This window comes from Mustela nigripes, chromosome 3 (assembly GCF_022355385.1).
Source record: "Mustela nigripes isolate SB6536 chromosome 3, MUSNIG.SB6536, whole genome shotgun sequence".
NCBI lineage: Eukaryota > Metazoa > Chordata > Mammalia > Carnivora > Mustelidae > Mustela > Mustela nigripes.
Window position 1 is genome coordinate 15,722,582 of NC_081559.1, and position 26,781 is coordinate 15,749,362.

A 26,781-nucleotide genomic window follows, 5' to 3' on the forward strand; every position below is an offset into this window, starting at 1 on the left:
CGGCCCCGCGCGCCGCCGCCGCCGCCGCCGCCGCCGCCCACTCCAGCCCGGGGCCTGGGGCCGGCCCGGCCCGGCCGCCGCCGCCGCCGCCGCCGCCGCCAGGGCAGGGCCAGGGCCAGGGCCAGGGGGCAGGGCCAGGGCCAGGGCCACAGCCCGGCCGCCAGTTTCGCTTTGGCGGGCTTGGAGCAGCCGCCTCGTCCGGGCCGAGCGGGAGCCGGAGCCGGAGCCCGAGCAGGAGGAGTAGGAAGAGCCCGGCGGCGGCGTTGTCGCCGCGCCCCCGGCCACCAGCTACCTGGGACGCAGCCCTGCCCGTTGCCGCCCCCTCCCCCGACTGCCGCGGGGCCGCCTGCGCCGGGCGGAGGGGCGCGGCCGCGAGCCCCGGGCCCCGAGGGGACGCCCGGGGAGAGGCGCTCGGGGGGCTCCGGACCCGCGGGCGTCGGGCGGACCCCGACATTAGGGGCTGTGGCCGTGGGGCCGGGCACCTGTTCGGCCGGGCGCGGGCACCGGGGGCTAGGATGAAAGTGACCGTGTGCTTCGGCAGGACGGGCATCGTGGTGCCGTGCAAGGAGGGCCAGCTGCGCGTCCGGGAGCTCACGCAGCAGGCGCTGCAGCGCTACCTGAAGACCCGGGAGAAGGTGAGCGCCGGGGCGGGGCGGTGCGGGGACGCGGCTGCGGGGCGGGCTCCCGGCGGGCGCACCGAGGCCAGGCACCTGTCAGAGGCCCCAGGACCCGGTGGCGACGCCCAAGGGGCGCAGAGCGCCCAGGAGACTTTATTGGGCGCTACCTGTTCTCGCAACTTCGGCTTGTTTGCTCATATAAGTGACCTGGATGTCTCTGGGGGTTTGTGGGCCTTGCTTCTCAGAGGGTGACAGGAGGAAACGCAGCGTGGGAGTCAGTTGGGGACTCCCTACACATGCAGGATCTGGTGCCCTAATCCAAGCCCCTTGCCTCGGATCTGGTTTTAAGCAAGGTCCCAGGTGAGTGGAATGACCATTGGAGCTTGAGAAGCACTGCCTTCCAAGGTGCTTGAGAGAACACTTCTTAAGGGAGTATTGGAAGGTGTTGCTTACCTCAGGTGTGAGTTTTGACTAGGGCTAAGGCCCGCCCCACTTCTGTTCCTTGGACTTAGAAAGTTGATTGGTGCGAGTAACACACACTCGGAAGATAGCCCTGATGGGGCCCCCGGGATTGAAGTCTTGTGAGCTTTCTCCATCAGTGACTGGGAACTTTGGTGGAAGGATGCTGTTTGCTTCAACTAACCCGTCTACATGTGGAGTGTCTTTAAGCCGCATTTTCTCTGTTTACTAGTGTGTGTGCCCGGCCTGACTAGTGAGTTGATTATTCCCAACTCTGTCCCTGAAATCAGAAACAAGTAAAAGTTAAGTGACTGTTATTTTTAAGGGGGCAGTGCATCTTCAGAAGGCCTAGCTAGACACTAGAATTCATGGTGGGTGTTTGGGTAACATACTGGGACTCTTGTGTCGTCTTTGATGGGTTCTTTAAATAAAGGCATTGGAGAGCGCCTTTTTCTTTTTCTTTCTTGAATCTTCATATGGAACAGCATACCCCAAATCCTCATCAAAAAGGACAAGACATAAACTCTTGTGCTAGAGGTCAGTGGCTCATTTAATATTTGTTCTCATGCTGTGAGAACTGTAGAAATGGCCTTTAAAACTGTATCTACCCCAATTTTCCCCCAATGTTAAAATAGCATATGCTGGTTTGTTGTTGTTTTTAGGATTTTTATTTGAGAGAGAGTGAGAGAGCCCTGTGCTGGTGCTCTACTGCAGGGGCCGGGGGGAGAGGTGCAGAAGGAGAGGTAGAAGCAGGCTGCCTGCAGAGCAAGGAGCCCTATGAGCTGATCAAAAAGCCCTGTGAGGAGCTTGATCCCAGGATCGTGACCCCATGATCATGATGACCTCACGAAGGCTGATGCCCAGTGCACTGAGCCACCCAGTGACCCAGTGTAAATGCTTTGTTTTCTGTAATTCAGTTAAAAACCGAGATTTGCACAAGTAACCAATTTCCTTGGAACTGTATTTCCCTAACTTTTGAAAGTAAGCTTAGTAGTAACATTATTCTAGGCAGATTATTAAAGTAAACATCATTGAAGGATTATTTTAATGAAATGATAAAGTTATTTTTTATTAACTCAATATTAAAAATAATTTATGCTCTAACATCTTGTATATATAGAAGCTTAGTACGTGGAGCTGTCCAAGTAATGGAAGGACTCTACATACTTATAAATAACATGCAGGGGACTAGATGAAATTTAGTGCATTGTAATTTGATCTTAAAAGGTGTTAAAAAGCTATTGATATTCTGTACTGAAAGCATAATTTATAATATCACAGAACCTATAATGTAATTGTATTGATCAGTTTACTGTTATTACCAGATATTACATTTTTCTGTGTTTACATTTATATATTAGCGAATGTGACATTTAAAGGTCACCTGCAGTTTATAAATTCTCCTTCTCTTCTTTGGCTTTTAAAATCTCAATTTAATAAGTGGCAAGTGATATTTTCTCTTTCCCAAATCTCTCTCTCCCAGAGTTTCATTTTGAATAGTATTGTAATCATAACAAGGCTTAACTGTTATTAAATGGTATTCCTAATAGAACTAAAATGTCAAGAAATAATCTGTCAAATTCCATGCTTTCATCCATTGAATTTGGAAAATAATAGGAAAACCCAGAAATGTCAAAATTCAGTTTGAAAGGCAACTTGTCATAAATTCACTTTCTTTAAATCAGTGACACAGATTTAAAAGTCTTGCTTCCCTGGACAGCAAGGTTTTTAGTCCTGCCCTCAGACATAAAAACTTAACAATAAAGTGAATTGTGCTGACTATGCAGGCGCAGTTGTAGGAACTTTACTACGTAAGTTAAATAACCTCATAAGGCAGGTACTGGTATTTTCTTTTTGCAGATGGGGAGAAGAAAAAGACAGAGATATGGGTGATACGTGGTAGAATTGAACCCAGGAACTGAGTCCTTATTCCTAGGATCCTTACTCATAGTTGCTAACTGCACAGCCCGATAGGTTATTATGCATGGGAGTTTATCCATCTTATATTTTACAGTTTGTTTTAAAGATTTTATTTATTTATTTGACAGAGAAATCACAAGTAGATGGAGAGGCAGGCAGAGAGAGAGAGAGAGGGAAGCAGGCTCCCTGCTGAGCAGAGACCCCGATGTGGGACTCGATCCCAGGACCCCAAGATCATGACCTGAGCCGAAGGCAGCGGCGTAACCCACTGAGCCACCCAGGCGCCCTACAGTTTGTTTTAAAAAGATCTTCCAGTTACAAACTGCTGTAATAACCCATCAACCTAAAGATGGCAATTTTAGGTTTCTTGCAGAGAGTTGTGACATGTACAAGTTCCTCTTGATTATATCGTATACAGTATAGGTCTACATGTAATGGAGAGAAGTCTAGAATCTGAGCCTAATATTGCAGCATTTGCAAACCAAGTATGAAAAACATTCCTTCGTTTGATTACTAGTGGAAAAATGGGCCAAATCTCTTAGATATTCAGGTAGAGAGTGCTATCAAGAAACAAATTTGGTGGGAACACGAATGTAAATTAAGCCCATTTCTTTTTGGGTCTTGAATTATTTAGATAGGAGAAAGGCAGATTTCAAAATTGAGAATAGAGTTGAGGGGTGTCTAGTTTGGCGGATAAGTGAAGCCCAAGGAAGTCATTCTGGATTTTGTGGACAGCATGGGAAAGTATCCACCCTCTGCTGAGAAGAAACAAAGAAAACTGGTATTTGGGGAATGTGGGGGACCAGCTGAATCAGCATCAGATAAGGCCGGAAGCAGGTAAGATGCTGAAGACACTGAGAGAACTTTTGGGAAGGCTTTAATTATGTTCTGAAATGGACTTTGAGTTTCCTGCTTTCCCTCCTTCCCCCGCAGTTCAATGAACTTTACCAGGAAGGTGGAATTGACTAAGGGGCAAGAATTACGGGGTTGCTTGCCTTTGGATCCTGGTAGTTTATCAAGTGTCCCAAGCTCTAAATCCAATTTACTTAAGTAGTTAGTGGAGAGGAGATTGTCTTCTTAAGTAGTCCAGGTGGGGATCACTGGGTAACTAGTTAAATTTATCATCAAAATTAGGTGTCACAGTTGAATGGTAATTGAGGCATATCCTGCAGGGGCTCTCAACCCTGGCCGATCATTAGTTACCTCTAATTTATCATTTAACATTTTAAATAATACAAATGCCCACTTCCCTTTCTCCAGGATTCTAATTCATTGGGTTTGGAGTGGAGCCTGGGCATCGGTGTTTTATAAGGTGATTTTAATGCCCAGCCAGGGCTGAGAACTACTAATCAACTATCTAAATCATTTGGTATCACTGAACTCATTTGATCTTAAACTCTTTTGATGGCAGGTACTGTGTTTTAGACGTCTCCAGACCAACCAGTCATTAGTAATCGTCCCTCTTACCATGAATGCATTCTCACAGCAGGTGGTCAAATAATTTATTAAATTGAACATACATTTATATATATATTTCATACACACACATACACAAACGCACACCCACTAGATAAGGTCAAAGTGAGTAAGGGAAAGGCTGGTTTAGTAATGAGAATGTGTAGTGTGTGGAGTGGAAATGAATGAGATAATATGAATATTGGGTTCATGGGATAGTGGGTATGCTGGAATTTTAAGCAGATTTGTGGATTTGACCATATGAGAATACTTTTTTTTTTTTGAAGAAACATTTAGACTTGCCTAAATGATTGAATCTCTTCTGTGTTCAGATATTTTGAATAATTTGTTTTTCCATTGAGACCAGCTTCCCAAATCTGAGCAAGATAAGAGTAATAATTCCATTTTCTGGTAAACTGTGAGGTCAGCATCTAAAAATTTATACAGTAACAAGAATCTGGCATGCTATTATATGGACCTAACCTGGAGAAATGGGCTGGAAATCCTAAATTCTTGAAGGCTTCAGTTTTTGATGAAGGCTTCCAGATTTTTAAGGTTCCTGTGTACATAAACTAGGACCAGATTGGATTTCCAAAATGCTTTGCAATTTATTGGACATGGACTTACTTGAGTGCTTCATTTTCTGTTCAGTCCACTCCTAGTGTGTGGACTACACGCTCTCCCCAGCATGAGGGTAAGACAGACTCACCACCAGCAGGGCACCTGCTGCGAGCTTGGTTTTGGTTCTCCTACTTGACTTGAATAGAAGAGCCTCCAGGTTTGCAGACACAGGGCTAGTGGTACCTGCCATGACCCATAGATATGTTTTTTCAATTTTGTTCAGTATCACATTTTTTAAAAAGGATTTTTATTTATTTATTTGAGAGAGAGAGACAGAGGTAGCGAGAGAGAGCACATGAGTGGGGAGGAGAGGGGGAGAAGCAGGCTCCCCAGTGAGCAGGGAGCCCAATGTGGGGCTCCATCCCAGGACCCTGGGGTCATGACCTGAGTCGAAGGCAGACTCTTAACTGACTGAGCCACCCAGGTGCCCGGCCCCTCAGTATCACATTTTGACTTAGTTGCCGTGTTTAAATATTTTGAGACTCATGCAAAGGTCCAGAGTTCTGCCTTCTTTGGGGGAAAAACAAATCAGAGTTTCTGGCAGTACTGGGCTTTCCTTTCCCACCTCCCAATCATCAGTAGGAGATGAGACACCCCTCTTGTCTTTGGAAGGCATCATTCTGCTCTCCACTCCATCATTGCCTCACCAACAGTTTGTTACCACCTCAGACTTAACTTTTTACTCTGTCATGATTTCCTTATTTATGGCCCATTGTTGTTTTTTGGCTTGCTGTAGGTGTTTGGGTTTGTGGCCCCTGGATCTTCTCTTCTCCATTATGCCTCTCTTTCTTCCTTCCTATACTTCTCTCTGTCCCCCACATTACTCTTTCCCCTTCCCACACCTTCCTCTTGCCTCCCTCCCCATGCCCCTTTCTCTCTGTGTCGCCCCCCTCCCCCGCCCTCCTCCACCCGCATCCTGTGACCTATACATAGGATTTGCTGATGGGGGGTTGGGGCTGCAGTTCAGTTCCTCGGAGCTAAGTTAATTGCCTCTTGTGCAACTGGGAGCGACAGTCCTGATTGTAGTTTGGAGAAAGTGCTCAAATGGCTTCGTTAACCAAGTATTTATCCTCATTCCCACACCATTCTGTGTCCTAGATCCTCTTGGAGGAAGTTGGACAAATGACCATGTCCGATTTTTATGAGACTGTTTTCTGAAGAGTTTGGTCATGAAAATCATCTGAGGTGTCTATTAATAATGCAGGGCTTTGTGTCTCTTGGAAAATATAAAGCTCTATAGTCCGGTAGAACTTTCTGTGATCATGGAAGTATTCTAGGTCAGTGTTTTCCAGGAAGATGGCCTGTGGCCACTCATGGCTTTTAAATACTTGGAATGTGGCAAGTACATCTGAGGAATTGCATTTTAAATTTAAATTTAAATGGTCACAAATGACTTAACCTAAATGGACGATTCAAGTCTAAGTCTCCTCTGATGATGCTTTTGGGAACCACTGGTGTAAAGCTTAGATCCCATACAGCCCTTAACCTGACACTCTCACAGATGTGGTTGTCCTGTTCAGAACTCTGCCAGTCGGAAAGGGATCTTCATGCACCTTTTGGTATCCACAGGTAGAAAGAGAACCTTTAAAATCTTGAATCCTTCATCTGGGCATGAGGAAAATCCAGTCTAATTGTAAAGCAAGTTGCGGTCTGCTTCAGTTTGCCCCTTTGGTGCGACAGCCCGGGGGTGCACCACCTCTGTTTCTGCTGGTGGTGGATGGTGGGCCAACGAGGAGTATGAAGAAAACTCTGGATATTTTTAGTGAGATGTAAGATGCTTTACAATGAGCTCCTGCAACAGTATGGGCCCCAGTATCATCTTGGTCTCTCCAGCCGAGATCTCTCCTCTGCGCTCTGACCTCAGAGGAGCTCTGAGCTCTCCTCTGAGCTCTGAACCTCTGAGGTTCATAGCAGTTTCCTTGACCCCTTTACTTGGATGCCAGGTAGGCATCTGACCCTTAGCTCGCCCCAAGCTGAACTCCTGATGCTCTTCTCCAAATCCACTCTTCCCATGGTCTTCCCGTCTCATTTAGTGGCCGTGTCATCCTTCTGGTTGTTAGGTCAGAAACGCTTGTGACAGTCTCTGACTGCTCTTTTCCTTGGGATTGCCCTGCAGTCCATCTGCAACTCCGAGGGACCCTCCTCTCACAATGTGTGCGGAATCGAATTCTTCTTTCCCGCTTTTCAGTTAGCGGGCTGGGGTTCATGGTACTTTTTTTTTTAAAGATGTTATTTATTTATTTATTTGAGAGATCGAGAGCGAGAGAGAAAGAGAGAGAGAGAGAGAGAGAGAGAGCAGGAGGAGGGACAGAGAGAGAATCTCACACAGAACAATGGGGGGCTTGATCTCAGAACCCTGGGAGTATGGCCTGAGCCGAAATTAAGAGTCAGTCTCTTAGCTACCGGAGTTACCCACGTGCCTCAGGGCTCATGGTATTTTTTTTTTTTCCCCCAATGGTTTTTAGTCCCTCTGTTTCTACCCCACACCCCCACTGTAAGTCTTTTCTCAACACAAAAGCTAGAGTAACATTTAAAATTCTAGTCAGGCCCTGTCATTCTTCTACTCCAGATCCTCCGTTGGCTCCCGTGTCTTTCAGATGGCCTGTCAGGTGCTGTATGATGTGGGTATCGCTGCAAAACAAGGTTCGTGTAGCAGGCCCGGGACCCCTCCCTTTAGGCCTGCTTACAAGACTGGCTCTTGACTGGCACTGGGAACTCAGACTTGTGGGGCGTTCCCACCACTCTCTGAAAAGAATGGCTTATGCAAATAGGATGGTTTATACTGAACACTGGCTCTTTTTCTGAGGTCTGGAATTTTTGTGCCTGCTAGGCAGAGGGTCCCAGTGTGGCCAGCCCCCAGGGAAAACTGGGGATGCTGAGTTTGCTGATCCTCACTGGTAGAAAACAATCACAGGTGATGTGAAACCTTGTGTCTGGGCTGTGGGGGTCGGGTGGGGTGGGGGGTGGCAGGTGAGTTGGGCTGGGGGGCTGTCTACTGGATGTGGATCCTTGGAAGCTCGTGCCTCATTTCCTGCAAACTCTACTCTTGAGTCTTTTCCCTTTCTTAAGTTTTGCTTTGTGTCCTTTTACTGTGATGCATCATAGCTGTGAGAATGACCATATGCTGAGTCCCGTGAGTTGTTCTGGTGAATCATTAAACCTGGGTGGGGTTGGGGACCCCGGCATACCATCTCTTACCTTTCACACCTCCTCTTCCACCCTCGTCCTACTCTCCCCCAGCCTTGTGGTCTTGTGGCTGTTAGCCCAACAAAGCCAGACAGGCTCCCGCTTCATATGCGGTTTTCTCTGCCTGGAATAGTCCTGGACCTCCAGTTATGCACCTGTCTGCTTTCCTCATCTCTTCCATCTTAGGTTGGTTCCTGTCTTCTTGAAGCCTTTCCTACCAACTGTTTATGATTACAACCCCTCCAGCCATCCTCTGTATTGGTCCTTCCTGCCTTTTCTCCCCAGGAATCACCCCTTGCTACCCCACAGGGGTTCTAACTGTGTTTATCGTCCATCTCTCTCCACTAGTATGTCAGCAACAAGGTAGAGATCATGGTCAGCCCTGTTCATTGTTGGCGCCCCAGCTCCTGTGAGTGCCTGGTACCTAGTGGGCTGGGCATAAACTCTTCTTGAGTTAAACCGTTTACCGTGTGTCCACTACCATCTGTTGTGGTTATGTCTTGCTCCAGTATAAACTGCCCCACCATTTAGTAGCTTAAAATAACTCTAGATCCACGAAGAAGGCTCAGTGTGATGTTTTCTAGGTCCGGGGTGTTTCAGATTGCATAAGTCTGGTGCCTTGGCTGGGGTGGCTTGAATAGCTGGGGGCTGATTGCCCCAGGGCCTCCGTCTGGAACCTTGCTTCTCGCTGTCAGCTGGGTGCCTGGGTTCTCTCCCTTCAGTCTTAGCATCTCATCCTCTGCCGGGGCCTCTTCCCACGGCCTCCAGGGCAGGGTTGCTTGACTTCTCAAAAGGCAGCTCAGGGCTCCAAAGAGTACAAAGCTGGAAGCTTCCAGGCATGCTTAAGGCTTAGATCTGCCACTGGCATGATGTTTTCTGTATGTTCTATTATTGTTATTATTATTTTGAAGGGTTGACCTATTTATCTGAGAGAGAGAGCGAGCGAGAGGGAGAATGAGGAGGGCCAGAAGGAGAGGGAGAGAGTCCCAAGCAGACTCCATGCTGAACGCAGAGGGCTCGATCTCAGAACTCTGAGATTGTGACCGGAGCCAAAACCAAGAGTCGGATGCTTAATTGACTGCACCTCCCAGGCCCTGCTGCCACATTCTGTTAATTAAAGCATGTAGCTGTAGAGCCCAGCGTGAAGGGAGAGGTATGTATGAGGAGCAGAATAACAGTAGGCAGCGTTCTTCAGGAGGGGCTGCCTAATGTAGCAGGTCACATCGTTGGTGATCCTAACAGGCAGATTAATCAGTTGCTGTCTCTGGTTTTGATGAGTTTTGCAGCCTCCTGGGGTAGGAGGCCCAGATGTAGGTATCCTGAGCTACAGGAGGAACCAAGAATGCTCATTGAAACGGGAGACCCTGATGCTGTTTTGAAGGATGCTGGGGAATTTGTAAGGTGGAAAAGTGAGACGAGGCATCTCAGGTGGAGGGAACAGAGTGAGTGGGCATCGGCTGGTTGAGGGAGTTGTGACAGGTCAGGGCCCAGGGAGGAGCGGTGGCGCACAGGGTCACTTGGACCACATAGTGACTGCCCTTGGATGACACCCTATGGGATTTTCATGGCTTCCTAATGTGCCTATTGGTTTTGTTACAGATATATTCATGTTTCACTCAATGTGCATGTCTAAAAGTATTTGCATGGATTTAAGAAATGGAGAGGATTTTGGAAAACTAGGTTAAAAAAAATAGATACTTCTGTAAAACCTCATCGAACCCAGTTGGTTACTGTGGTTCTCATACCTTCCCCAGGTAAACTGCTTTCAAGAAGATCATGAAGATGTGGTACCTTGTTACTTTTCGTTCCTTATTTTTTTAAGGCTTTTATTTATTTATTTAATTTTTTAAAAAGATTTTATTTATTTATTTGAGAGAGAGCACAAGCAGGAGGAGGGGGAGAAGGAGAAGCAGACTCCCACCCCCACTGAGCAGGGAGTCCAATGCAGGGATCAATCCCAGGACCCCAGAATTACAACCCGAGCTGAAGACAGATGCTTAACTGACTGAGCCACCAGGCTACCACTTAAAGACTTTTATTCTTTAAAGTTTTCTTAATAGTGTCTCCATCCAGTATGAGGCTTGAATTCACAACCCTGACATCAAGAGTCGCATGTTCCACTGACTGAGCCAGCCAAGTGTCCCTCATCCCTAATTTTGATGATCTTTTAGAGCTCTGTCTGCCCACAAACTTTCCAGGATTTTTAAACCTACATCTCTTCCCAGCCTGCAGGTCTCCCTACAGGATTTTCATGCGTGCTAGGGCATCAGGCTCTGGCTTTGCTCTCAATGGGACCTCCTCTATTCTGTGGTGTCAGCTACCCCTAAATACCCACCTCTGCCCCTGAGCTTCCTTAGACCCCCAATCCACCAGCCTCCGGACTTTGCACCCGGTGTCCCACACACAGTTGAGGCCCAGCCTGCTCTCTGCAAATCTGCTGGGCGCCATCATTCACCCCAATGTCAGATCCGGAAACCTGGGCGTACTCCACTCCTTGGTGAGCTTTCCTCCCTTAGAGCTCACCCTCTGTCTAGTTACTTCAAGGCTTTCTTGGGTTCCAAGTGTATCTCCTGCATCTGCTTCTACCCCAAAGCCATGCCATTGCTCATCTCCGCAGTGGGGGACTACAGCAGACTCTTAGCCGGCCTTCGTGCCCCTGCTAGCTCTGGACTCTTCCAGAGCGACTTCCACCGACAGCCTTGCAGCCAGCAGTCTGGTAGTGGGTGCTCTGCTGCTGCTGGGAATGTTTGAGCCGTTCCCCGTGGAGCTTACGTGGAAAGGCAGATTTTGCTTCCCTGTCCTTTGATGTCCTCCCCCTTCCTACCTGCCCTTTGCTGTTCCTTCACCCTTTCCCCACCGCGGGTGACTGCTGCGTCCTCCAGGCGAGTCTGCCGCTGCGGTCCCGGGTGAGTCCTCCCTCCCTGCCCCACTCACCGCCCTCCGGCCTCCTCGTTGTGCTCTCTGAGCTCCCCGTGCCGGTGCTTTTCTTTTGGAAAATGCATCTTAGATTTTACTGTTCCGTGGTCACAGTCTGCTGACTTGACAGACGACACCCGGATGGCAGTGGCTTATCACAGCGGAGGGTTTCCTTTCTGCGTGGGAGGAGGGGGCTTCCCACCCACGAGGTCCCCTCTCCGCTGTGTGCTTTGGCCTTGGCGGTTTCTGTAGAGCTGCACTCTGCCGACTGATGAATCAAGAGAACATGGGGGAGGCCACAGGACATTTGTGGCCCAACCTGAAAAGTGGCAGAGCCGACTTCTTACTAGCATTTCCCTGCTAAGACCAGCCGTGTGCCCCATCTAGGTGCAGTGGGGTTAGGAAAATAGTCCACTTGGGTAAAGGAGAGCCGCTGGCCAGGCTCTGCCTTTTATTACAAATATTTGGTCTCCCCACTACACTGTGAACTATTCAAAAACAAGGAATTAAAAAAAAAATTTCCAGTCCGTGTTTTTTAGCGTATACCTGACACCCAGTCTGCATACCATAAATCCTTGTGCAATTATGTTAAATTCACATTGCTTCCTCTCATGAAAATGAGACTGACTTTGTATTCAACACAAAGTTTTGCAAGTTTGAAATCTTTAGATGTGGTGTTTTTTTAAGTCTAAATGCAACTTTTCTCTTGATTGTCTTCAAATACCTCATCAAATCCACATTTACTGTCCGTGGTAGTTTAGTGGCCCATTATATCTGCTGTAATGAAGGTTGACTCACTTCTCAGATTTTTGAGACTGTGAGTGCTCTGTGATTCTGGATTTTCAATGAAGGAATATCTTCTTTTTCCTTCATGAGGATTTGTGTAGTACTGTCTCTTATATTCGAGCAATGTTTGATTTTCAGTGTCTTACTCATTAATTTCATGTTGTCCTTTTTTTTTTTTAAAAGATTTTATTTATTTATTTGACAGAGATCACAAGTAGGCAGAGAGGCAGGCAGACAGAGAGGGGGAGCAGGCTCCCTGCTGAGCAGAGAGCCCTTTGCGGGGCTCGATCTAGGACCCGTGGGATCATGGCCCGAGCCGAAGGTAGCAGCTTAACCCACTGAGCCACCCAGGCACCCCTCATGTTGATTTTTTAAAAATGAATCTGGATTATCTTAATTCAGATGGATTCCTTATCTGTGTTGAGGGGCTGTGTCTGAGGGACTGCCAATTAGGTCTGCCGCCTGGCTTTGGGCTCGGCCATTCTTTTGATTGCTTGGACTCCAGCGCTTTTTGGACTGCAATGAGGTGGAATTTCAAGATACCAAAGACAGTCTGATTAAGAAGGGTTCACTCTCCATTTAGTCCCTATCAGATGCAATGCCGAGAGTCATCCAGATAAATACTCCCCATACTCCTCCTGTCTTCTGCCTCAGGTGAGGTTATTAACCTTGCCTGGGGGGTCTTGGGCCCTGGAGGAATGGTGGCGTGGTGGGAGGGGCAGGGGGTCCACTTGGTCGTGGAGGTATAGCAGGGGAAATGTCTGCAACTTTTGGCTAAGCCCCTGTCAGCAAGACCAGAGAACCATATGAACAGGGGAAATGATCACACCCATTTTATTGCTTTGTTTGAGGCAGAAATGAAGCATTTCTTTATTTTTTTAATTTTTAATTTTTTTTTTTTTTTAGATTTTATTTATTTATTTGACAGAGAGCGAGAAAGAGAGTATAAGCACAGGGAATAGCAGAGGGAGAGGGAGAGGGAGAAGCAGGCTCTCCACTGAGCAAGGAGCCTAGTGTGCTGCTTGATCCCAGGACCCTGGGATCATGACCCGAGCCAAAGGCAGATGTTTAACTGACTGAACCACCAAGGTGCCCTGAAATTAGAGATTTATGGGGAATGCTGGTAATTGACTTCTGATGCCTTTTTAGGGAGATTTAGGATAAGTGTTTTTTTTTTTAATCTTTTTATTTGTTTTTTAAAATTGAAGCCTAGTTGGCACAGTATTACCTTAGTCTCAGGTGTGCAGCACAGCGATTGGACAAATCTGTTTGTTCTGCTGTCCTCACCACAAGAGTAGTGACCCTCTGTCACCCCGCAATGCTGTCACAGTACCATTGGTGATACGCCCGGTGTTGTACCTTTCATCCCCACGAGACTAAGTTTTGCTGGTATTTTATGAAGACAGGAATCCTAGAAAGTGTGACAGGGGATATACAGGTATAATTTATGCTCCTTCCTCCTCGTAGAGAGGTGGCCTGTTTTGGGGAAGGGATGCAGAGATTGTGGGGTTCCTGACTGAAGAATGATGGGAAACAGTACAGTCCCTTAACCCTATCTTCGCAGAAAACGTATGTTGTCTCTTCAGGGAGGCCTTAGGTCTCTATCAGTGGCTGCTTAGCTTGGTTGTCTATAATCTTGTCTCTTCATTCTCTTGAGAGATGATTTAGACAATGATTTTGGGTCAGGCATTGTGTTTTGTGCTGGGGTTATAGAATAAAATAAGGCCTAGTCCTGGCCTCCATCAAGCTTATAGAATAAAAGGGCAGAGAGAACTGTGTAGACGGAGCACAGTCTGGTGCAGGGCCCTGGAGAGGTGGGCGCGGAGAGTGGCCGAGCTTGGCTTTGCGAGGAGCAGGGAGAGGTGGGTGGTCCGGTAGCCTTCGCTTGTGGAGCGCTGGCTGCCTGTGCAGGGTTTCCAAGGATGAATGGACGTTTGCCAGAGCAGTAAGGGTGGGGAGAGGCCTTAGAGGGAGGGGGTGAGAGGGAGGAGTGGGGGAGAGCGGGAGGTATGAGTGTGGGGGGCTGGGTGGGGAGGGGGAGAGAGGCCAGCCTGTGCCTGAGGGTAAAGTGTTGTTGTCGTTGTTGTTTTTCTGGTGGGGGACAGTATTATGGAACGGTTTCCAGGAGTGACAGTGGGAGGGAGTGGTGGGGAATGAGGGCCATGAGAAGAAGGCAGGGTCAGAGCCGGGAGGCTTCTGTTACAATGAGCGAGAGAGCTGGGAATCAGGGAAGCATTCTGGGCAGGGTGGCCATGGTGTCTGCCTTTTTGTATGGCTTGCCCTGGAGGATGACGACAGGCGGCTGAGACTAGAGGTGGAGAAACTGGTCCACGTACGTCCCTGCTGTGGAATGGAGGATGGACATGGTGAAGCAGAAGAGGGAATGGGCTTTGAGATTGAGGGGGACAGCGGGGTCAGACTTGGGAGTGGACTCTGTGTAGTGAAGGAAGTACGGGTGGAAATGGGTAGAGGGAGCAGTCTGAAGTTTGTGTTTCATTGACTACCCTGTGTTCTAGGCTTTGAAGCCTGGGGGTGCAGGGACCAGTAAGACAGGGTCTGTGCCCTCAGGAGCCCCATAGATAGGGGTAGGAGAGGTGGAAGACCTCTGGTTGCTGGGGGGTGCTAAGGGTCTGGCTGGGGTAAGTCATGTGTCCATGACGGTGCCAGTCTTTTGCGTCACTTGCTTGTCATTAGATTAGAGCCTTGATGCAAGAGTGGGATTTGTAGGCGGCTATGGAAAAAACGTGGCCTCCAGAAATGAAGCAGTGAGTGTAGGTTGAGGAATATATAAACTATGTTGATGGCTTTCGGACGTCTGTGATAGAGATTCACGGGGGCTCGAGGCCCTCTGACGGCCCCTCCAGACCCACGCTTGTCCCTTCTACAGCCTCCTTTGCGACCTAGCGGGTTGAGCAGCGTAGACTGTCTGGCTCTGGGGCTTCTAGTTGTCCTCAGCTGTGGGGGAGGACCCAGAAGGAGAAGGGAGGCTGCACAGCTCCCCACTTGCCAGGTCCCTGTGGGCTGGCTACCTCGCTTCCCTGAGGGAGGCACCTCTTGTCACTGCCTCCTCCCCCGTGCTCCTCTCCCCACTGGACACCCACTCCTTTCCCTGTCTCGGGTTCTGGATGATGGCAAGGGCTCACTGCTTGGTGCAAACCTTTATGAATAGTTTATTAAACACCTAAGTGCCTAATTTGTGTAAATCATCTCTTTCCTGCCAGGATTTGGATTAACAAATACAGTAATAATAGGTTTTCCTTCATGATCCAGTATTCGTAACACATATATACAATTGAAATGTAAGTTTCCTGGGGATACTTATCCTTACTATAAATGATGCCTCTACTTTTTAAATTCTGTTACTTTACTTTTTAAAAGTAGTTAGGACATACTAATTTGATTTTACTACCCACTAATAGGTTAGGGCCCAGAGTTGGAACACCACTGGGGCTCCCTGATATTTAGGGGACCTAGGATTTGTCATCAGGTCAGGTGACTCTAGATATCCTTATAGCTCTAAAATCATGTTGTTTTTGGATTAAACAAAGTGTGAGGCTGAAGGCAAATCCCTATGTTCAGTATGCATTAAAGGGTTTAAGTTACAATCTGTGGATTATAATGTCAAATTCCCTACATAGATAAGATTTGGATCGTGAGACTGGAGAATGGCAGCAGGTGATCTAGAGTTATCGGGCCTGCAAGTCCACATGGTTGGATAAAATCGAGAAGAAATCTCAAGAATTGTGTGTGTCATCCCATATTTCTTTCGTGAAGACATAGTAATAGAATTGGAAACTTTATATATTAGTTTCTGGATTGCTTCCTTTTGTAGCAAAGAATTGAGGAAGTGCAAGATGTCAAGATAATACTCGTCTCTGTGTTTAGAGACACATTTGTAGAGATTCAGTGGGCTCGAGTTTTGATAGCAGTGCTAGAGACATTTTCCCAGAACCTTAAAAAACAAAACAAAACAAAACAAAAAAAACCCACAAAAAAGCCTGTACAGAAATTTCCAGTAAAAAGACATTATTTATATAATTATATAACATATATTGCATATATATTATATAAGATATATAACATATACATGCTCCTTTCAGAGCATCTGAACGGGGAGACTTCCCTACCGCTTCCGGCTTCTGGTGGCCCCCAGTATTCCTTAGCTTATGGCAGAGTAACTCGAATCTCTGCGTCCATCTTTCCGTGGTCTTTGTGTCTGTGTCTCTCTGTCTCTGTGTGTCTTCCCCTCTTGTGAGGACACCCGTCCTATCCGATTAGGGCCCACCCTCGTGACTTGATTACACCTGTAGATGTGATTACACCTGTAGAGACTCTCCTATCACTCACAAGTATGAAGGGTTAGGATCTCCGCACATCTTTTTGGGGGACACAGTTCAATTTATAACAATTGCTACTCTGTTGAAAGCAGTTTTTTCATCTTTTACACCAAGAGACTTTGGGGGAATTCCATTGATTTCTGATTGCCTTCCCTCTAGTAGTATCCTTTATTCCTTACATTTTTGTTCCAAAATGGCCCACGGGTAACTTGCTGGCTGTTTTATTGAAAAACAAAGGTCTCGTGATCTGCTATCACCCGCTACTACTATAGTAGTAGCCTTCAGAAGGGAAAGAGCTCCCCAGTGGGCTGGGATGGCCCAATGTGAGAAATAGGTCGGGTTTCCATGACTGCAGGGAAGGGCGGCACGTGTGTCCTGTGGCGGAGATGAGGGATTAGAACATTGCAGCGGTTCTCAAACTTCTTCGTCCCAACACCCCTTTTCACTTACATATGAGACGGCCTGGAAGACCTTTTTAGGCAGATTATACCTATTTTAGACCATATTAGAAATTAAAGCTGAGAAAACAAAAAGCATATCTAATGGATTTAAAATAACAAAGAGACCAAAACAAGTTAAGATCACTTATTGCTATAAAAAAATACTTTTCAAAACAAAAGCAAAATTTAGTGAGAAAAGGGGCACTGCATAACATTTGTTTCACACCTCTTTGATATTTGCTTATGGGATAGTTTCTCAAATCTGCTTTCTCATCCAGTCTGTTGCAATGGGTTGTTTCGGTTGAAATACATGAAGAAAATCCTGCCTTACAGAGATACGTAGTTGGAAGAGGGAGGAGTTTTTTTTTTTTTTTTTTTTTTTTAAAGATTTTTATTTATTTATTTGACAGAGACAGACACAGCGAGGGAGGGAATACAAACAGGGGGAGTTGGAGAGGGAGTAGCAGGCTGCCCGCTGAGCAGGGAGCCCAATGCACAGCTCAGTCCCAGAACCCTGGGATCATGACCTGAGCAGAAGGCAGATGCTCAATGACTGAGCCACCCAGGTGCCCCAAAGGAGGAGCATTTCACTAGCTTTTTCAGATAGTTGAAGACAATGCTTTCTGCACGCTACATGCAAATTCAACATGTGGTTGGTTCTTATACTTCTTTCTTATACATTTATTATATCACAGTTTCTGTGGGTTAGGAACTTGGACACAGCTTAGCCCGTCTCTCTTCTTAGGATCTTACCAGCTGTAATCAAGGTGGCAGCTAGGATGCATTCTCAGGAGTCTTCACTAGAAAGAACCTGCTTCTGGGCTCACTCAGGTTTTTGATAGAATTCCTTCCTTGCAGCTGTAGGGCTAAGGGCCCTGGCTCTTCCTGACTGTAAGCTGGTAGCCAGTGCCTGCAGTCCGTTTCCTCTCCCAGAGGACACATGCAGTTCCTTATCGTATGTCATTTTCCAGCATTTTCCAGCTGGACTTCTTATTTCATCAAAAAAGGCAAGCAGGATCTCTAAAGCACATTGGCCAGGAGAACGAATCTATAACATAATGTAATAATGGGATTATGATTCTAAACATCAGAATTGTGGGATTCATGATTATAAACATCTTAGTAGGTGATGGTTTTCTTAAAGGTTAGTTGCAGTGTAGGAGTCTGAAATTATACCCATGAAATTTTCATAGTGTCACATTATAATTCATTGGTTTGTGTTGTACTTGGAATAGATCTGTTATCCATGCATGATCTTTTAACATCCTATATTGTGGTTCACTGAGTTATGCCAGTCTTTCAAATGTTGACACGTTTCATTATACAGCTTCAAAAACCACGTACGTTGATATTACCGTCAAATCATCTGAAAAGTGTAGGTATTAGGAAACTATTTAGCTCATAGTGCTGGATACAAGTTTTCTGGAATTTTAATTTCTGCTTTATTATTGGCAACATATAACTGTCATTTATTTTGTATTAAGTGTCTTGGCTCCTATCGTTCCTTTTTGACATATATCCACTGGAAGCTCAAGGATAAATAACCATAGTTTATCAGTCTTTCAAGTGAAAATGGTGCTCCATGAAAAAAAACAGTTAAGCTTAACTTATGTAATGATATGGGTGCTTTTCCTTGCGGTGACTACTGCATATGAGTATACACAAGTGCTTCATGTGTACTTTCTATTTCTTTACGTACCACGTCAAAAAGATGTAAAATGAAGGGTTGAGGATTGGGATGCCTGGGTGGCTCAGTGGTTTAAGCCAACGCCTTCGGCTCAGGTCATGATCTCAGGGTCCTGGGATTGAACATTGGGCATCGGGCTCTCTGCTCAGCGGGGAGCCTGCTTCCCTCTCTCCATCTGCCTGCCTCTCTGCCTACTTGTGATCTCTCTCTCTATGTCAAACAAATAAATAAATAAAAATACCTTTTAAAAAATGTTTTTTAAGAAAAGGATTGAGAATTAATAAAATTTGTGTTGCATCATCAAAGTTAGATCTGCCCTTTTCTTAAGTGCTAATAAATGGCAGTAAAGGCAAATAAATGACTAGTACCTTTGACTGTTATTGTACAGTCTTACATTAGTTTCAGGAGTATGATGTAATGATTCAACAACTGAATACATTTCCCAGTGCTCATCACAGTAAGTGTGCTCTTACTCCCCTTTATTTTACCCACGCCCCTAGGCAGCCTCCTCTGTCATAACCACCAGTTAGTTCTTTGTATTTAAGAGACTTTTTTTTTCTTGGTTGCTCATTTGTTTGGTTTCTTCAATCCCATGAATGAGTGAAATCATATGGTACTTGTCTTTGACTTATTTCACTTATTATTATGATACCCTCTAGATCCGTCCATGTTGCTGCAGATGGCAAGATCTCATTCCTTTTTATGATTGAGTAACATTCCTCTGTGTGTGTGTGTGGGGGGGTGTAACCGCATCTTCTTTATCCATTCATCTAAGCATAGACTCTGGGTTCCTTCCATGTCTTGGCTATTGTAAATACCAAGTAGTAAATACCAAGTATTGTAAATACCAGTAGTAAACATAGACGTGTACATATCTTTTTGAATTAGTGTTTTCATTTTCTTTGTTTCTAGTGTTTTCATTTTCATTTCTAAACCTAATAGTGGAATTATTGGATCATATGATAATTCTATTTTTAAATTTTCTTAGAAACCCCCATACTGTTTTCCAAAGTGGCTACACCAGTTTTCATTCCCACCAACAGTGTATGAAAGTTCTTTTTTCCCCACATCCTTGCCAACACTTGTTATTTCTTATCTTTCTTATTTTAGCCATCGTGATAGCTATAAGCAATTCACTATCCTTGATTCAGGCAAAGGTACCAGCAGTTGTTTGTTTGTTTGTTTGTTTGTTTTAGGGGTAGAGAGAAAGAGAGAGAGACTCTTAGGCAGGTTCCATGACCAGCGTGGGACCCGACGCAGGGCTGGATCTCAGAACCCTGAGATCATGACATGAGTCAAAATCAAGAGTCAGACATTTAACCAACTGAACCCCTGGGCCACCCCAAAGGTACCAGCAGTTTTACCACCACTGTTTCTATTACAGACAGTGCAAGTGTCTACATAATTATTCCAGTGATAAAGCATGAGATTCCAGAAGGTTAGTCAGCATGTTGACTATTTCAGTGGCAGGCATTCACAGTAACAAAATAGTTTTATTGTCACAGTTTATTGTCAGGCATTCACAGTAACAAAATAAATAATATAAAACAAAACAAAATAAAATAAAATAAACATCTTCAATCAGTATCAGCACCAAATAGTCATCTCATACAAAAGAAATAGTAGGTTCAGTCACATCTGTGGATTAATCCATTTGCAAGGTACAATTATGCAGCTGGGATATTAACTCAGTCTTCACATTTGCAGATAAATATTTTATTTGAGTAGTTATTATATCATTGGGAAGTGCCATTGCCAGATTTTTTTTTTTTTTTTTAACTGACTTCCCCAGCAAGCATCCAACAACGTCCGTTATGCAGGGCTTCCTGAGAGTCTCTGTTACTGGGTGTGTTTCTCCAGCTAGTGCGGTGGAACAGCTGGCCCTATGAGGTGCTTCAGTGGCTTTTTCTTCTCCAGTTTGAAACGGGGTAGTGGAATTTGACTTTTAAAGTTCTCATTGTGTCTGCATCTAAAAATATTCAGAGCATTTTCCTTTACATTCTTAGTGATGAATTTCAAATTGATATTACGACTTCCTATTAGAAAATATTGTTGCATCTTATACAATAAATTACTAATATCTATAAGAACTAGGAGAAGGTAACTTTCATCATATTTTTGTCTATAGTTTTGCCCAGTTTTATTTAATTTTTAAAAGTAGATTCTTCTCTTCCATGAATCAGACCTTGGTGTATCAGTTTCATTTTTTAAAATTAAAAATTATATTTTAGTTTCTTTAGATGTTGAGGGTATAGCTGTGGATTGAGAAAGCAGGTTTTCTAATCCCCAGCCCTTTTTTATATGTTGGCTTTTTAAAAATTGTGAAATAGGGGCACCTGGGTGGCTCAGTAGGTTAAGTCTCTGCCTTTAGCTTGGGTCATGATCTCAGGGTTCTGGGATCAAGCCCCACATCGGGCTCTCCGCTCAGCGGGGAGCCTGCTTCCTCCTCTCTCTCTCTCTGCCTACTTGTGATCTGTATCTGTCAAATAAATAAAATCTCTTAAAAAATTGTGAAATATTCCTAACATGATACGGACTATTTTAACGGTTTCTAGTGTACAGCTCTGTGGCATGAAGTACATTTACATTGTTATGTGACCGTCCTCACCATCCATCTCCAGAACTTTTCATTGTCCCCAACTGAAACTCCCTGGGTTTGTAAGGTGTTATTCAACATTAACGCCCTGTTTTCCCTGCCTTTAGCCCCTGATAATTACCATTCTACTTTCTGTCTCTGTGGATTTGGCTGCTCTAGATACACTCATACAGTGTTTGTCTTTGTGACTGGCTTATTTCACTTAGTATAACATCTTCAAGGTTCAGCTGTGTAGTAGCCTATATCAGAGTTTCCTTTCTTTTCAGGTATGAATAATATATGTGTATACCACATTTTGTTTATTCATTCATCCTTTGATGGGCACTGGGTTACTTGCTTCGCCTTTTGGCTCTTGTGAATAATGTTCTCTGAACATAGGTGTACAAATGTCTGTTGGGGTCCCTGATTTTAGTTCTTTTGAACACCCAGAAGTGAAACTGTGGAGTTATATGGCAATTCTTTTTTTAATTTAAGATTTTATTTATTTGAGAGGCAGATGGAGAAATTACAAGCAGGGCAGGGAGAAGCAGAGGGAGAGGGAGAAGCAGACTCCCAAACGAACAGGGAGCATGACATTGGACTCGAACCCAGGACCCTGAGATCATGGCCTGAGCCAAGGGTAGACACTTAACTGACTGAGCCACCCAGGTGTTCTGTTATATGGCAGTTCTGTGTTTAAGTTTGAAGGAACTGCCATACTGTTTCCATATTGGCCACACAATCTTACATTCCTGCCAATAATATACAAGGGTTCCCATTTCTCCACATCTCTGTTAGCGTGTGTTATTTATTTATTTATTTGATGATAGCCACCCAAATGAGTGTGAGATGTCTAATCTCCAATTTTAAACCAATGATCCATCTTATAAATATAAAAATTAATAAATATTTTAGAATGAAATATTAAATTCTAAATTATAGTTTGTTATATTTGAATATTTAGAAGGACTGAAGTTTGAAAATATTATTGTAAGTTTGTGAAAGGAGAAATAACGTGTACTAATAACCTTTTGGAGTTACCTGGGGGAAAAGTTTGGCCTTGTGAACCTTCTAAAAATGTCTTGAGAGCTCCTGGGGGTTCATAGACCTCTCTTTGAGAACAGCTTGCTGAAATACAGTATTGGGAACACTCTTTCCTTGGGTGGGTAAAGCTATTTCTCTTGGTCTACAAATCTATTTATTATAAACTTCAGACTTTTTTTTTTTTTTAAACAATCTGTGCCCATGATTTTATTCCTTTTTTTTAAGAAAAGAAATAAACATGGGTCGCCTGCGTGGCTTGGTGGGTTGAGCCTCTACCTTCCGCTCAGGTCATGGTCTTGCGGTCCTTGATTGAGCACACATCAGGCTCTCTGCTCTGCGGGGAGCCTGCTTCCCCCACTCTCTCTCTGCCTGCCTCTCTGCCTACTTGTGGTCTCTGTCTGTCAAATAAGTAAATAAAAAATAAAAAAAAGAAAAGAAATAAACATATCAGTTGCCATGTAATTAATATTGGGAAGGAAGAATGTTTTGTCATCTAACTGGGAACCTCTTAGGATCTGGCAACAGAAGATAGAAATAAATTGTACTTTTCTGATAGAACTATTTCATCTGTTCTTAATGTTCTTTAGTGTTTAAAAAAACAATCTAAGGAGGATGGACATATCAGTCATGAAATTAAGATTTCTCTGAAGTGGCAACTTTATATAAAGTCGTTTAAAATACATTGTGAGAACACCAGTCAGCCTTTGGGGCATTCTTCTTTCAGGATGCCGCGAAAGTCTCCATGGGATTAGATGATGGTGAGAAATGGTAGAAATTTGATTAACCGAAATATTACAGTGAAAGTTAGGGACCTTATTTCATATTCTAAAACCCTAATGTGGGCGCCTGGGGGGCTCAGTGGGTTAAAGCCCCTTCGGCTCAGGTCATGATTCCAGGGTCCTGGGATCTAGGCCCGCATTGGGCTCTCTGCTCGGCAGGGAGCCTGCTTCCCTTCCTCTCTCTCTGCCTGCTTCTCTGCCTACTTGTGATCTCTCTCTGTCAAATAAAAAAAAAAAACAAATCTTAAAACCCAATGTATCCGTATTTTAAATGACATGCCAAAAAAATCAACATTTAAATGAGAATATTTCTTTAATTATTTAAGTGGTCATCCATTGACCATTGGGAGTAATGGAGCTGAACTGGAGCTTCACCTGAGGTCAGGGGTGGCCTCACTAATTTTCTTTTTTTCCTTTAGTACACAGTTTCCATGTTTAGGCTTTCTTGAAAAGAGCTTCTTTAGTGTTGTCTCCCTGTGTATAATTTATATCTTTTATATTTAAAAAAAAAACAAAGGTGGTGATCACCCATTTTATGCAGTAGGACATTTTTTGCTATACTTACAGATGCTGTTTAAAAATCATAGTGCCTTTCTTTAAACTTTGATTTTGGATTATGGAGAATAGATTTGTGCAGTATAATTGTTTAAATAATATATGGATAGGAACACCTAGGTTGACATTCCAGGACAAGATGTATAACAGACCAGAGCTCATCAGGTGATGGACATTCCATGACTGTTCATTGGAGAACGTGGACCATGTACCAGTGCAAGGTCGGCATCCTTGTAGCCGACAGTCTCCGGTGGCACGCCTGGCCTTCTTGGTTATGGCCATGTGTTTAGGTAATAGTTGCATAACAAGATACCTTAGTATTTGTCTTTGTAACTAAAAACTGTCTGGAAAGAAATTTTAGTTTTTCCCCCTTTAGCTTTAATATCACAAGGAGCACAATTTTGAACGTTGAATTGTTCCATGCAGTGAGGATGAAAACTAATTGGGGAGGCGGGGGAAGGACATAATAAGAAAACTGCATGTTGGGATAAACAGTGGCGGTGGGTGCTTATGTGGGAATGCTTCCATACACCCCAGGCCCCTGGCTGCTGCTGCCTCAGTGATCAGGATATTAAGAAGTGACAGGATGGCCTAAAACCAAAATCTTTTCCCTGCTTGTTTGCCATGCTGCCCCACGTTTGGGCCTTGGAATAGTGTGTTCAGATTTGTAAGCATGTGGTAAAGTTTATAATGGGGCTACACGGGACTCAGAAGAGTAGTGGTTGGGATGATCCCTGGGCTGGAGGCTTGTCTTACGCCCAGTGCTGATGGGATCAAAATATCGATCCCCCTTCGGAGAAGGTAAAGTCTGAAAGAGGTTGAAGAGCCACAGAGTATGTGCAGGAAAGCCACGAGCTCAGATCCTGGTGTGAAGGAAAGTTTTGTGTGCTTCGAGTGGGGCCAGCCTTTACCTTCCAAGAGGGTTTGGTGAACTCCGTGAATTCGTTTCTGCAACAGGTGGCATAGGTGTGAAGGAATCTGGCTGTGTCCGCGAGCTATGGCCAGACCACACCTCACCTTCAGGGTTAACGTTGGGAAGACAGATACGCTGCTTTGTGTCTCCTTCTGGGATTAGTTTGGCAAACGAGAGCGGGTAGAATGAAGATTGACAACTTTTGTTTTCCTCCTCGGGATTATATCCACCTGGCTGGATTAGGGGCCTCGATTTCTGAGGACAGAGAGCTGAGAACATTGTAGTTTCAGGACCTCTCAAGAATACGGAGAGTCCTGATGGCCTGGATGGAAGCTTTGTACCTAAGGCAAGAGAGAGCAGTGGTAATGATTTGGGAAAGGAGGTCTTTTCAGTAGACTGACTGGGGCCCAGGGTACAGGATACACTGGAAGTGGGAAAAAGGAAGAACAAAAACTTAGCTTTTATAAACTGAGACCTGTAAATCCTGTTGGTATTAGCTTTGATTTCTGTGTACTTTATTTCTGCTACTTCAGGCAATATTTAGCATAGAAAATACACTAACTTAGACTGGTTGGCAAAGAAAGGCTGATAGATCCGTGTGGGGTTTTGGGAAAAGCCCTGGGGTGTGGAGCAGTTCTTCTGTGAATATGAACTAGCTCTGGAACCATGGACGGGGTCCTTGAACGCTCATGACCTCGGGCACAGAGGAGTTTATTTCTAAGTCTCCTTCTGAGCCATAAAACTGTTTTTCAGTGTTTGATTTATTACAGTCAAGTACATGTTCTAAATAGTAATCTCTACACGCTGCCAAGGAGTGGTTGTTTAAGGGCCTGTTATGATGTATGATGAGCAGGTGACTCATTTACAATTAACAGTGTATATTCCCATACAAACGGCTTCTGAGTTCTAGGTTTCTCAGGATACTTCCCCCTCCCCTTAAGTAGGGTTAAGCCCTTGAAATTTTGTTTGCATCTTTAATTTATTTGGGAAATTAATTTTTTGAGATAAACATAATTCATCTCCCTTATTAGAGTGTAACCTCCTTGAAAGCAAAATGCTTTGTTTTGTTCCCTGTGCTTGCTTGTTTGAATCCCTCCCAATAGCATTTCAGTAGCACTGTGCATACAGAAAGTGCCTAATAAAGCCTGCGAAGGAATACCTGGAGCCTAAACTTCAGACCAAAACATTATGAACTCTGCAATGTTGTAACATGAATTAATAAAGGCCTAGATCTATGATATTTTATTGCTGTTCTGAATTAAATAATGTGTTTGCAGGGATCACCTCTGGGGCTGCATGTAGATATGACTGAGAGGGTCAGTGGGAGGTCAGGAAGAGTCTCACAGTTACTGCTGAGGAAAACATTGGTAGGAGTTGGCTTATGATAGCATACTTTTGATTCTCTACCTTGTAAGGAAACAGCCATTTCCAGAGATGAATCTCTCCGTAACCCCGTGTATCCAGGACAGTGGTGCCCTGTGGGTGAGGTGGGAAGGTCGAATCATGAAGTTGGGAATTTAGAGGCCGGAGCAGTCGGGAGAGAATGTAGAGAAGGAAAGAACACTTTTCTTGACTGGAGGTGATTTTTTTTTTTTAAGATTTTATTTATTTGACAGAGAGAGAAATCACAAGTAGGCAGAGAGGCAGGCAGAGAGAGAGGGGGAAGCAGGCTCCCCGCTGAGCAGAGACCTCGATGCGGGGCTCCATCCCAGGACCCTGGGATCGTGACCTGAGCCGAAGGCAGAGGCTTAATCCGCTGAGCCACCCAGGTGCCCCTTGAGGTGATTTTTGAGATAAAAGCTTTCTAAGGTATGATGTGCTTGGCTTCTCCATTTGGTTTCTGTGGGCATCAGAGACAAGAGGATGAACAGGAGAAGCTTGAAGGAGGATGAGGAGGAGGGTATGGGCAATGCTGATGATGGGGGAGTGGCAGACATGGTTAGGGAAAAGCAGGAAAGGGAAGAACCCAGCAGGAGGGGCTCCTTGTCCAGGGAGGCGGGGAGCCTCTAGCTACATCAATAGCTCCCCAGACCTTCCTTTTATATTTCTTTAATAAAGATTTTATTTATTTATTTGACAGACAAAGATCACAAGTAGGCAGAGAGGCAGGCAGAAAGAGAGGAGGAAGCAGGCTCCCTGCTGAGCAGAGACCCCCCCCGATGCGGGGCTCGATCCCAGTACCCTGGGATGGTGACCTGAGCCGAAGGCAGAGGCTTTAACCCACTGAGCCACCCAGGCGCCTCATTTTCCTTTTATTTTAACCCAGGATATTCATCGATGTTCATAGCAATAAATCTAACCTGAGGTTCAAGGGAATGGGGGGTTAGATCATTGGGTCAGAAGCCAGTTAAGAAAGATCTTTAGATACTTAAGTTTTTAATCAAACGGATTTCTATAAACATAGTAACTGTACATATATTTCCCTGTCAGTACCTTGATTGTCTGACTCTCTAAGGAACTGAGCTAAGGACATTGATGCTCCAGACAGCTG

General features: G+C 44.9%; 1 protein-coding gene across 2 annotated transcripts in view; it reads left to right on the forward strand.

Annotated features, from left to right (window-relative positions):
• Positions 1-375: 375 nt before the first annotated feature.
• Positions 376-26,781, forward strand: part of PARD3B (par-3 family cell polarity regulator beta) — a 1,033,909-nt gene continuing 1,007,503 nt past the window's right edge. For both annotated transcript variants that reach the window (XM_059393291.1, XM_059393292.1), the window contains exon 1: positions 376-635. In XM_059393291.1, coding sequence (XP_059249274.1) covers positions 516-635 — 120 coding nt within the window. In that variant the 5' untranslated portion in view covers positions 376-515. The remainder of the gene's footprint in view (positions 636-26,781) is intronic.